The sequence below is a fragment of the Mirounga angustirostris genome, unplaced genomic scaffold (assembly GCF_029215605.1).
Source record: "Mirounga angustirostris isolate CCGP_5_RB_7025 unplaced genomic scaffold, mMirAng1.0.hap1 SCAF_17, whole genome shotgun sequence".
Classification (NCBI taxonomy): Eukaryota; Metazoa; Chordata; class Mammalia; order Carnivora; family Phocidae; genus Mirounga; species Mirounga angustirostris.
Genome location: NW_026991725.1, coordinates 22798194 through 22811407, shown reverse-complemented (window position 1 = coordinate 22811407; position 13214 = coordinate 22798194). Strand labels below are relative to the sequence as shown.

Sequence of the window (13214 nt, the reverse complement as noted above, 5' to 3'; positions counted from 1 at the left end):
CCTCTCGATGGCCCTTTCTTGTTCAGGACTGAAAGAAATAAAGTTCTGGGGGTTTTTTTCAAGGTAAGTAAACGTCTCATTCTAGGGGAAGAAATAGGCTCCTTGGGGAGCTGTTCGGGATGGGCGAAAACCCCATAGGGCTGCTAAGCACTCGGGTGCCCGTTCACCTGAGACTACAAGTCCCAGCAAGCACCACGGCGGGGGCGGGGCTTGGTAGCCGTTGTGACGTATGGGCGGGACCAGATGGGATCAGCTTTGCCCTGGGTGTTTAGCCCCGCCCCTGTCCCTTGCCCTGCCCTGTTGCTGTTGCCGCCGACGCCGGCTTCTACCGCTGGTGAGTCCCTGGAGTGAAGGAGGGCAATTAGGGGCAGTTGGGCCTTCGGATTCCCCAAATTCAGGCTTCCACTCTTCAGAAAGGACCTTGGGCAGGCAGAGGTGCGGCTGGTTTCGGTTTTCACTTCCTTCCATCTTTCTAGGGTGACAGTAAGTGTGAGTGGCGCCATGGAGCCCCTGGAGCCCCGTCTGCGGCCTTGGAGGGTTGAGGGGCAGTTTTCTCCCCAGGAGGGCAGAGCTTCAGTGCTTGTGGCCGGGTGGCAGGCTTCTTGAGCAGAAGGAACCCCTCTGACGGGAATCGGGGTCTTGACGTCACGACGTCAACCACCCCCGCCCCCCCTTTTCCTCATCCTCCCCCCCTCCCCCCGCCTCCCGCGCGGGCCGAGATCTTTGGTAGTTCCTTAATCCCTGTCCTTGACCGCATCAGCATCGCTGTTTGCTACGAGGCCGAGGTGGGGCTGTGCCCCGTCACCCTAGGCAAGTTACTTTCTCTTTGGGCCTCAGTTTCCCTATCTTATGAGTAGGCCTGATCCCTAAAGTCTCTTTCCTTCAGATGAAGCCTTCTGTAATTGGACATACTCTAGGCAGAAAAAAGCAACTGGAGTGTAATGACCTGCTTCTTTACCGTTGATCTCCCGGAGCCCCTCCCTACGGCTACCATCAACCCAATTTAACTTAGGGGCTAATGTTCCCCCATTATGATTTCAACCCCTCCCGGGCATGTTAACCTTTTTCTAGCACTTGGATTCTTTGCTCCCGATGCAAGCCAACAAGTGGCCATTGCTGGAGCTGAGTAGAATAATACAGATGCTATCTATTATAACTTACCCGGTTGCAAAAACCATCTAAAACAGAGGACTTTTAAGGTCTTTGTAGATTATGTAGAGTACATAATTAGGGAATATCCAGGTAACTCACTTTCACAGATATTTTCAAAGGGCCTCTACCTGAAACTCTACCTTTTAGCAGATATGACAGCTGTGGAGCGGAAAGGACCCCAAGAAAGGTGGTGAGAGTTACATAGCACTAACAAGTATTATCTTTCAAGTCAGATAGTACAGCTAGGGCTCTTTAAACACTTTGTGCTTGTTGATACAATACCGTGGTTCTTTATTTCCTTAGATGAAAAGAGAGACCGTTAATATGACCTCTTTCACTTTCTTTTTCTTTCACTTAGGATCATCACTGTAGCTGAAAAGTTTCTTGGAGATTTTCTAGCCTGATCCATACTGATGAGGATACTGAGGCCTAAACGGAGGCAGTGCGACTTAGCCAAGATGCCACAGCTAGTTAGTGGCAGAACTAAGACAGGATCCCAGGTCCCTTGGCTCCTAGCCTAGTTCCCTTTCCAGGGCACTTCAAACCCTGTCACCACCCATGTCACTTCAAGGGTTAGCACAGTCACCCCTTGCAAGGAAAAAGTGTACCATCTCAGTTAAATTAAATAGAGGATTAGGACACAGCGTTGAGGCTTTCACACTGTTTCTTCTGGTTGCCTGCATCTCATGTCCCACAACTGTTTTTCTTTCCTCGCCCCGTACTGCTGGCGCTGCTGGTGTGGGATATGGCTGAGGGCCTGCTTCGAACAAACGGGGGCAGCCAATCCCAGCAGTTGTTAATGAGGAGTATTACAAACCTCTTGGAGGTATACAAGTTCTCTAAGGCACTCTGAAAGATTTTAGGTAAAAACTAGAATGAACTTGGAAATTTTGGATTGGAACAAGTAGCTCAAGAATTTGAAGGCCAGTGACTGTGTGTCTTTGCTTTTGGTCAGGGCCAGAGTGGCCACTGTCCAGGTTCTCTAAGGGTAGTTTCGAGCAAGCATCTCTTCCAGGGCCTGGAGGAGTGGGATTCAAATCAGTTCATACATTTTGCTAATGGCTACTAGTTTAGAAAGTTACATAAGCAGGATGAAGGAATTAGATGAAATGCAGTTTGGGTTTTTTTTGCTTATCTTTTGTTTTTACTGTTCCCAAATGAATTGATTTGCATTTCTTTCTTGGCTGTGGGAACATTTGATTTCCTTCTGTGAACTAATCCAGATAAACTACTGATAGTCTTTCATTTCTCTAAACATGTGCCCACAGGTATGAAAGGCTAATGTAAAAACGTTGGGCATGCTCTACGGTAGAACTTCAGTTATTTTTTAATAGGATTATTTCTTCTTCATGGTTCAGCACACATGGGGAAAATCTTTAGGAAAATTGGTGAATTGATTTGGTTGAGTATTTGCAATTGTTAGAATCTGAACCAGGAAGATTTATAACATTTTTAAATTTTTCTGCTAAAAAGCGTATCTGTGTACTTTACAGATTCACTCAGGGCAGAAGTAGAATTAGCTGTTCCTTTTCTTCAGGAGAACGTAAAAGAATCTCTGCCCTCATGGAACAGTCCTGGGAGTAGTATATTAGGCTTGAAAAGCTCATTAGATGAAAATGTGTCAGGTTTTCTTAGAAGCCAGAAGCCAGTTCAGGGGACTCATTTTAAAACACATTGCCTGTTATTGCATGCATCCTCTGAGGACCCTAATCCTTTTGGAAACTGAGCTGAAAAAAATCAGAGCCCAAGTAAAGTGCTTCTGACAGTTTGTAGAATCTCTGCATTATTTTCCCCTACTCAGTGGTTAGCTTTTAGACATCCCTATTTGTTTTTCCTGCTCACTGCTCGTGTGGCTAGTCCTGGGCATGAGGGTAGGAGGAGGGAATTAGGTGGAATACTATCCCATGATTTCTAGGGGGCCTACTTCATCCCACTGCTTTTCCATGACTCCGTAGCTCTCAGGCTTCTAAATTTAACTTTTGCTCTTTTTTTTTTTTTTTAAGATTTTATTTATTTATTTGACAGACACACAGCGAGAGAGGGAACACAAGCATGGGGAGTGGGAGAGGGAGAAGCAGGCTTCCCAAGGAGCAGGGAGCCCGATGCGGGGCTCAATCCCAGGACCCTGAGATCATGACCTGAGCCGAAGGCAGACGCTCAACGACTGAGCCACCCTGGTGCCCCTAACTTTTGCTCTTTTTCTAGCTCGTCTCACTTCCCTCCATGGATATTGTCAGAATTAGAAGTGGATGGTGAACAGATTCTATAGTGGGAGGAGCTGTTAAGGGGAAGTTGATGCTTAAATCATTGTACTTTTTCTTCTATATCCTCTCTGGCCCCTCCACAAACAGTCCTTTCTGGGCCACTTTGACAGCAAGGTGATTTCCCCAGCCATTGTCAGAACCCATTTCTCCCAAGGAGCCTAATCACTGGGAGGGAGGAAAGGGTTTTAAGGATCACTGACCTTAAAAATTGGTATAGTAGTAGATAGATACCTTCCTTCCAGGAAAAGTGAAATGAGGTAACTCCTTGCTGACCCAGTTCAGATTAGCGTGGTTATACTCATGGCCTTTCACCCATGGCCTTTTCTGTCCTCAGCTTTGGTAAAGAGCAGAGAAGCAAACCATGGCTGTTCTCCATTCTGCCTGCCTCCTCAACCCCTTCCCCAGTCTCCCACAGAGGAGAGTTTCCTATTTCAAGAACAATTGAATTCCAAATACCTAGAGATCCACTAGGTGCCCTCCTGAGTCATCCCGGGAAGGTGATGAGATCTCTGAAATGGGAAACTTCATGGAGCCTTACATTTTTGATAAGCAAGGAACCAAGACTGTTGACTTCCAGATAGATGATTAGGTGTTCAGATGAATGAAAAGAGCTAGTTTCCACTGGCTCTCCCTACTCTCAAGCCTCAACGTGAGCTCTTTTGTGTCTTTGTGTGTGTGTGCACGCGCGTGCATGTCCTTTCTTTAGTGTTCTGTTCATGAGCTTATAGATTGATTGTTTTTCTAGTAGGAAAGAGGATGTACGAAGCCCTCCTACCCTTGGATGGGCTTGCCTTTCAGAGTAACATCCATTTGCAAAACAGCTTGCCAGAGTTTGAGTGTGTAGAAGGTGGGTAATGGAGTGTGCATTTTATGGGCCCTTAAGGAAATCAAATCTGTGCCTTTTGTTTTTTTGGCACCATACCACTTGAACCAGCTATGCCAGTTGAACCAGCCATACCAGGAATTGACATAGCACTTGGAGATTATCATCTCTTCACCCTATTTTAGAGAAGAGAAAGCTGAGAAACGGCAGCTTCTCTAAGGGTACCCAACAAATTAAGAGCAGGGCATCAAAAAAGCATTAGCCCCGCGGTCATTCACACCACTGTTTACCTACAGAGCCCCTTCCTTTCACTTTTTGATGAATCACATGCATTTCATTTATTCAGTGAATAGTTAATCAGCACTTACTACAGGCTAGGCATTAAGTCATGTGTACAGGGGTGATAGTGTTATGAAGTAAAAGAAGAGGGAGTTGGGTACTTAGGCTAATTGAGACACAGGCCCTGAAGCCACTCTTAACCTGAGTGTTCTTTATGATGCACAGACAACAGATTAAGTCATTTTACAAGCTCAGATAAATGCTGTTCCAGGCTGAGGACAGAGGGGATATGCTGGCCTCAGTAAGACTTGAGACCCCTGGAAAAGAAAGGGGTCTGCAAGCTGAGAAATCTCCCTGCCCACCCTCCCATAGCATCCAAGGGATCACACAGGCAACAGCGTATATGTGGAACTAGTTCTGACCTAGACTGGAACAAGACGTCCTCCTTCCTCAGAAAAACTGATCTGAGGTTTGAGGTTAAGGATGTGGCAAAACTGTGCCACAAACCAGAAAGCTAATACACTTCCTAGTTCCTTAGCTTAATCCCAGGAATAGACAGTTCAGTGCCACCAAAGTCCCCCTGCCTTCTCTGTGAGAAAATTGACCACTGGGGGAGTTGGAAGAAGAGGCCTGGTGGTTTAGCATTCAAAATAAAACCAGGAAATAAGTAGGGTCAGGCAGAACTAGAAGGGCTGTGTTTTTTGGTTATTGTTCTTTTTTTTTTTTTTTTTTTTTTTTTGAGACAGAGAGAATGAGAGACAGAGAGCATGAGAGGGAGGAGGGTCAGAGGGAGAAGCAGACTCCCTGCCGAGCAGGGAGCCCGATGCGGGACTCATCCAGGGACTCCAGGATCACGACCCGAGCCGAAGGCAGTCGCTTAACCAACTGAGCCACCCAGGCGCCCCTATTGTTCTTATTTTTAAAAATTGAGTTGTGTACAATCTTCCAACATGTTCCAGCAGCCAAATTTGTAAGGTATCACATAGTAGTCCCCTGTATACAGCTCTCCGTCAGCTGCTGTATGCAGCCACCATATTGTTTCCATTTCCAAATGAAACCCTGGGTTGAGGAGCATGGACTCACTAAATGTTAGACCCGGGGAGCATTTAGAAGATGGAGCAGGTGACTTTTGAGAGGCAGGAAGTGTCAGATCTCAGCAATTCAAAAGACTCTGATTCTTTTCTATATTGTTTTTACCTCCCAAATAGTTTGCCATGCTTGATCACATTTTATCTGTACTGTGACCTGCAAAGATGAAATACAGGTTATATCCCCAGTGTTATAAATAGGGATCCAACTTGCTTGCTGTCCTCCAAACATGGGCAGCATTTCTCTCTTTCGTTGCTTTTATGCATGCCATTTCATTCACCTGGAATTTCCTCACCCCCAAGCCCAAAGGCTCATCTTCCTTGAGGGCTTATCCAGGCCTCTACTCACCCCTCAAAGCTCTTCTTCATTTTCCTAGCCAGTTGCATCTCTCCCTCTTTTGAACCCAAGAGCATTTTGCACTGATTCCATCCTTTTGTCAGTCACTTGTTTTCTCATCTAATTGCATTGGGACCCTTTCGAGGGCAAAGCCTATGGCAGAAAACAAAACAAAACACCCACAATATTAAGAAAATCACTAACATCTGGCAAGTACTTTCTTCTTGCAGACTCTGCTAATACTTTATTCTGTCATTCTACATATTTCTACTTTGTGTGATGCTATGGCAGGTAGTGATTTAAGGCCTGCAGACTTTACATTATTTCAGTTAATGTTCATGGAAAACCAAATGACGTAGGTGTTTCAGTAGCCCCATTTTACAGGTGAGGGAACAGGCATAGAGCCCGGCTGATTGAGTTGCCCAAGCTCATGCATCTAATAGGTAGTGAGGCTGGAATTTGAACTTCGCCATTCTGGATTCAGAACCCATGCTTGTCACCGGTGCGTGTCAGATAATCTGCTCTCACAACCCTACCTTTCTTCCTGCACCCATGCCCAGCTCCCAGCAGAGTGCAAAGACTCGATAATTATAGGATAAATGGAATAAGTGGAGAAGGTGAAATCTAGAGAAATTGATATTCAGGAAGTCACGGGACTTGTTGGGATGAAAAATCTAGACTCCAGGTCTTACCATTCCCAGCTCAGGTTATTTTCCTCGAGGCTGCCTTACTTATTTAAGGCACGAGAAGAAGTGGAACAAACAAGCTATGAGCAGAGAATAAAGGTATGTGAGGGTGGTGGTGCCGTGGCAGAGATCAAAGACATTCTTAGAAAGATCTTATAGCACAGGAAGCTATGAATGCAGAATGGCTCAAAGTGAAACAGAAAGCAAGTTGTATGATCTCAATCCCTGTCAGGCTTTTGGTTTTCCTGACTTGCCTCGAATGGAATGTTCCCTGGGTGAGAGCCCAGAAATCTCCCAACATTTCAAACAGCCCTTTCTGAGCCTTATTCTATCCCATATCTCGTAACAGGACACCCACCATGGAAGAGACTCTAGAAGATCCCCCCACATCAGCTGTCTTGCTGGATCATTGTCATTTCTCTCAGGTCATCTTTAACAGCGTGGAGAAGTTCTATGTCCCTGGAGGGGATGTCACATGCTATTATACACTCACCCAGCATTTCATTCCCCGCCGAAAGGATTGGATTGGCATCTTTAGAGTAAGTGGTTAATTTAGTACCAAGTGACTGGGAACTAGAGGTTATTCTTCATTAACTGCGTGTGTGACTGTCTGTGTATTATAAGCATTTTGCATCTTATGTCTGGCCTTTTTTTTTTTAAGATTTTATCTATTTAAAGTCAAACAGAGAAAGACATGTATCATATGATCTCACTGATATGAGGAATTCTTAATTGCAGGAAACAAACTGAGGGTTGCTGGAGTGGGGGGTGGGGTGGGAGGGATGGGGTGACTGGGTGATAGACACTGGGGAGGGTATGTGCTGTGGTAAGCGCTGTGAATTGTGCAAGACTGTTGAATCTCAGATCTGTACCTCTGAAACAAATAATGCAATATATGTTAAGAAAAAAAAAAAGAAGAAGAAGGTAGCGGGAGAGGAAGAATGAAGCGGGGGAAATCGGAGGGGTAGACGAACCATGAGAGACGATGGACTCTGAAAAACAAACAGGGTTCTGGAGGGGAGGGGGGTGGGAGGATGGGTTAGCCTGGTGGTGGGTATTGAGGAGGGCACATTCTGCATGGAGCACTGGGTGTTATGCACAAACAATGAATCAGGGAACACTTCATCTAAAACTAATGATGTAATGTATGGGGATTAACATAAGAATAAAAAAAATTTTTTTAATTAAAAAAAAAAGATTTTATCTATTTATTTGAGAGAGAGAGTATGAGTGGCAGGGGGCAGAGGGACAAGCAGACTCCCTGTTGAACAAGGAGCCTGACACAGGGCTCGATCCCAGGACCCTGAGATCATGACCTGAGCCGAAGTCAGACACTTAACTGACTGAACCACCCAGGTGCCCCACACCTCTTTTTTTTTTTTGGTCTGGCCGTTTAAAAAACAATTTTTTTCTTTTTTAAGATTTTTATTTATTTGACAGAGAGAGAGCACAAGCAGGGGGAGCAGCAGAGGGAGAGGGAGAAGCAGGCTCTCCGCTGAGCAGGGAGCCCAACACAGGCCTTGATCCCAGGACCCCGGGATCATGACCTGAGCTAAAAGCAGATGCTTAACCGACTGAGCCACCCAGGCACCCCTGGCCAATTTTAAAAATCCTGAACTAGGGGCGCCTGGGTGGCTCAGTTGGTTAAGCAGCTGCCTTCGGCTCAGGTCATGATCCTAGGGTCCTGAGATAAGCCCCACATGGGGCTCCTTGCCCAGCAGGGAGCCTGTTTCTCCCTCTCCCTCTGCCTGCCGCTCTGCCTGCTTGTGCGCTCTCTCTGTCAAATAAATAAATAAATAATCTTTTAAAAAAATAAATAAATAAAAATAAAATACTAAACTAAACTCCCTGGTACTTCCCAACTTCCCCCTTCACACACCTACATGTGCTGTGGGACTCAAGTTTTAATTTCAGTCGCAAGCCAAAATAAGATGGCAAATCATATAGCCCCCAAGTTTTATGATGCTTTAAAGACCAAATGTAAATGTTTAAATTATCCTATTTTGAAATACTCATCTATGAGTTGACTGGGATGAGTGGCCCCTTATGTAATTTCTGTGACCTTAAACATTGCTTTCTTACTAAAGAAGAGTGTTTAATTTGTTTTAATATGAGTATTACATATCTAAAAAGGAGGTCGAGAAGTTACCTGGTTTGACGTCCTGCATCCAAGAAGTTTATTACTGAATAAGTGTGACTTGCTTCTTTGTAAAGATTTCTAGGGATAGAAATTTTCTGAGGTCCCTCAGGGACCTCTCCTAGTTCAAGTACAGAAATGGTACTTTTTTTTAATTATAGTCAACTTATTCTCTGCCTCCCTTTCTCCCCCTATCTGTGTCTCTCTCTGTCCCTCACATCTCTCACACACACACACACACACACACACACACACACACACACACCCCATAATGACAGATCTTCCTATTACATCCAGAGACAGAAGATAAAGGTCAAATTTAAGTAATTTACACTGCTGAGTTCCAAGATCAGTGACCTTTGTTTTGACACCTCAGTATATCATGTGCTTGTTTGCCAGTGTTGTTCATCCTGAAATCAGACATCATTCTTTTTTTTTTAAATTTTATTTTATTATGTTAGTCACCATACATTACATCATTAGTTTTTGATGTAGTGTTCCATGATTCATTGTTTGCATGTAACACCCAGTGCTCCATTCAATACGTGCCCTCTTTACTACCCATCGCTGGGCTAACCCATCCCCCCACCCCCCTCACCTCTAGAACCCTCAGTTTGTTTCTCAGAGTCCGTAGTCTCTCATGGTTCGTCAGACATCATTCTTGACTGCACTGTGGAGGAGCTGGTGCTTATTCACATCCTTCACAGAGTTACTTTTCCTTAATTGTTTGGAATTCTAGGCTAACTGATGGAGCCACGGAAGCTCGTGTTTAGAGGCAGGGATAGCAGGACACCTCCTGAGACTGCAGGATATTGACTCGTTAGACTGAAGGATGTGCTGACACAGAAAACTGACACACCGGAGTATTTCCTATTTTGGAAGATGATTGTTGTTTTTTTCTTCCCCATATGTAGCAAAGCTGTCAAGTAGAATTTTCTACAATGGAGCTGTACCTTCACTGTCCAGGACGCGTCCTGATGGCCTCTAGCCACATGTGGGTATTGAGCACTTAAAATGTGGCTAGAATTATGAAAATTTAATTAATTTAAATGGGCTAGTGGCTATCATTCTGGACAGTGCAGCTACAGATAATTTAAAAAGAGGACAATTTGAAAACTGCTTATTCATCTTTGAAATATAATCTGTGGGCATCTGGGTGGCTCAGTCAGTTAAATGTCTGCCTTTGGCTCAGGTCATGACCCCAAGGTTCTGGGATCGAGTCCTGTGTCAGGCTTCCTGCTCAATGGGGAGTCTGCTTCTCCTTCTACCTTTTCCCCCTGCTCGTGATATCTCACTCTCTCAAATAAATAAATAAAATCTTAAAAAAAAAATGAAATGTAACCTATAACTTTTTTTTTTTTCAACACGGTTATATTTCTGTTTTGCCTAGACTGGTTGTATTTTCCAAGGACTTAGCAACTTCCAGTGAGGACTTGACCGTAAACCAAATGAAAATCTTATACCTTTTAAAAACAAATGTTTAAAAACATTTTAAAAAAATAAATAAATAAAATAAAAATAAATTAAAAAAAATAAATAAAAACATTTTTGAGGGGCGCCTGGGTGGCTCAGTTGGTTAAGCGGCTGCCTTCAGCTCAGGTCATGATCTCTGGGTCCCGGGATCAAGCCCTGCAGAGCAGGGAGCCCGCTTCTCCCTCTCCCTCTGTGATCTCTCTCTCTCTCAAATAAATAAATGAAGTCTTTAAAAAATTTTTTTTGAAAACTGCATCTATTTTGGAATGCTTCGTGTATTTCAGAGGTATTGCCATGATTCCATAAAGAAAACCATTAATACAAAAAATGGCCTCTCATGTTCATTGTCCATGAAGCTATTGATTTGAACAGTTACCTAGAAGCCTGAAAGAAAGTTCTAAGACTAATAAAGAGAACACAGACTTTTTGAGAACACGTGATGTGCAGGGTCTGAGGTTTTGTGCGTGCGTGTGTGTCTGTGTTCTCACTGAGCCTCACGGCACAGCAGTACCCTTAGATAGGGAGTCTTATCTCTTACGCACAGATGAATAAAATGAATATACTCAAGATGGTGACTTTCCCAGTGAGTAACTGGTGAACAAGTTTGTTTGATTCCTAAACCTCTGCTTTTTTTCCTCTTCTGCTGAATTCATATGAACAACAGATGGTAGAGAGTTGACTATAAAGTGTTATCTTTCATATCTCCCTTGGAAAGCTCACCTGGTGTTCTTGTAGTATAATCTCTCTCTCTCTTTTTAAAGACTTTATGTATTTTAGAGAGAGAGAGCAGAGGGAGGGAGAGAATGTCAAGCTGAGTGCAGAGCCCAGTGCAGGGCCCAATCCCACGACCCAGAGATCATGACCTGAGTCAAAATCAAGAGTGGGACGCTCAACCAACTGAGCCACCCAGGCACCCCTCTTTTTAATTTTATTTTAAGTAAACTCCACACCTCACATGGGGCTCAGACTCACAACCCTGCTCGCAGTGCCTGACTGGCTCAGTCGGTGGAGCTCCGCAACCCTTGATCTCGGGGTTGTGAGTTCAAGCCACACATTGGGGGTAGAGATCACTTAAAAATTTTTTTTTCCTTTTTTCTAATTTAAAAAAAAAAAGTCGCATGCTCCATTAACTGAACCATTTGCAGTGCAGTCTCAACCATACTCCCCAGCTCCTCACCAGTCGGGACGCTGGTCCTTCCTGGCACCAAGCAGACGCTTGTGAACTGTTTTCGAATGTGCTATATGTTTCATCTTCTCAATATAGCAAAAGCTACCAGCAATGATAGAGCCTAAAGTAAGTGGGAGTTGGCTTTCCTGCCGTCAGGGCACAACCCTGTGCTCCATGTTCTTCTTTCTGTGTGCATTTAAATGTTTCCAAGGGCCCCGAGAGGGGACATGTCATGCCATGAGAAGCCCACCGGGACTAGGACTACTCAGGTGGAGGGGCCAAGGCCAGAAATTGCAGGTGGCCAGAAGTTGTGTCCTTGGTCTAAGACTGCTGTAATTCTTAGGCCTTCCCAGATGGTATTTTGGTCACAGTGCATTAAGAAACTCCAGGATGTGAATGAAGACTCCATAAAATTCTTGCTTCCTGTACCGCCACAGGCCGCGGTCTCTGAGATGCGTTCAGCAATGGGGTGTGTATTAATGAGACACTAAAACATGCCCTGCTATGTTCTGATGAGCTTTCAGTGTAGCCTTTTCAACCCTGCACTGATTCCTTCATATATAAAAATGGAATTTATTTTTAGTTCTTTTTCTTCCCACTGGGCTCAGGCAGGGTCAAAATATGGCAATAAATGTAATTTCACTTCTCTTTTGCTGAGTGTTCTCCCCTCGAAGACACAATGGCTCCCTTTCTATTCTCTGGTGTGCCCTTATCCTCCAGATACGATTTGACCCATCTTTTACCCCTCTTCACATTTACTGAGAATATTTTCCACTTAGCCAGCTTTCTGCTCTGAGGCATATTTTACGGTATCCTTATATCATGACTTATTGCATTCAAGACCTGGAGGAGGCCTCTATGACTGCCAGATTGTTGTCAGTATCTGTCACCAAAAAGCCTTCATTAAGCACGCATTAAGAAAAACACTGACGTGGGGCACCTGGGTGGCTCAGTCGTTAAGCGTCTACCTTCTGCTCAGGTCATGATCCCAGGGTCCTGGGATCGAGCCCCGCATCGGGCTCCCTGCTCCGCGGGAAGCCTGCTTCTCCCTCTCTCCCCCTGCTTGTGTTCCTTCTCTCGCTGTGTCTCTCTCTGTCAAATAAATAAAATCTTAAAAAAAAAAGAAAAGAAAACCACGAAATTCTATAGACTGGACTCTGTTATCTGGGACCTACCTCATAATCTAAGAACCCTTTTGCCCCTCCATGTGCAACTGATTCAAAAACAGCATTTTTAAATGCACAAGTATAACCAGGTCAGTATGGGTGACAAGACTGGCCTGGACACAGGAGAGGACTGACCCATGGAGACAGTGGGTCAGAAGGGCTTTCTGATTAAGAAGTTCTAAGAACACTGTTGGGAGAAGGTAGCGGGATCAGATTCACAACCCCAGAACTGTCTTCACTGTTTTCCCCAGCCACTCACTGTTCTCTGTCTGATGTGGTGATAGAATTTTTGGAACTCTGGCCCTGGGTGTTGAGGGGTCAGTTTTCATTTCCTTCTGAGCCAGGTATTCTGGACTGTGTGTGTGCCAGTTTCTAGGTGTATCAGACTTCATACCACATATCATAAGGGACTCCTTCTATTTTCAACATAAACAAGTAAATAGTAAGTGCATTTTAAGAACACCTAGCACAAATAAGGGTTTTCCCCTGAGCACTTTCAGATGCTGAGTGAGAGCCTTCTGTCATTGCAGGTGGGATGGAAGACAACCCGTGAGTATTACACCTTCATGTGGGTCACTTTGCCCATTGACCTAAACAGCGAATCAGCCAAACAGCAGGAAGTCCAGTTCAAAGGTGAGAAA

General features: G+C 44.5%; 1 protein-coding gene across 4 annotated transcripts in view; it reads left to right on the top strand.

Annotated features, from left to right (window-relative positions):
- Positions 1-220: 220 nt before the first annotated feature.
- Positions 221-13214, top strand: part of CALCOCO2 (calcium binding and coiled-coil domain 2) — a 28507-nt gene continuing 15513 nt past the window's right edge. For 2 of the 4 annotated variants that reach the window (XM_064583407.1, XM_064583408.1), the window contains exons 1-3: positions 281-435; positions 6979-7168; positions 13104-13206. In XM_064583407.1, the coding sequence (XP_064439477.1) occupies positions 6989-7168; positions 13104-13206 (283 nt within the window). In that variant the 5' untranslated portion in view covers positions 281-435; positions 6979-6988. Of the gene's footprint in view, positions 436-6978; positions 7169-13103; positions 13207-13214 lie in introns of all 4 variants that reach the window. The other 2 variants (XM_064583409.1, XM_064583406.1) reach the window with 2 other exon arrangements.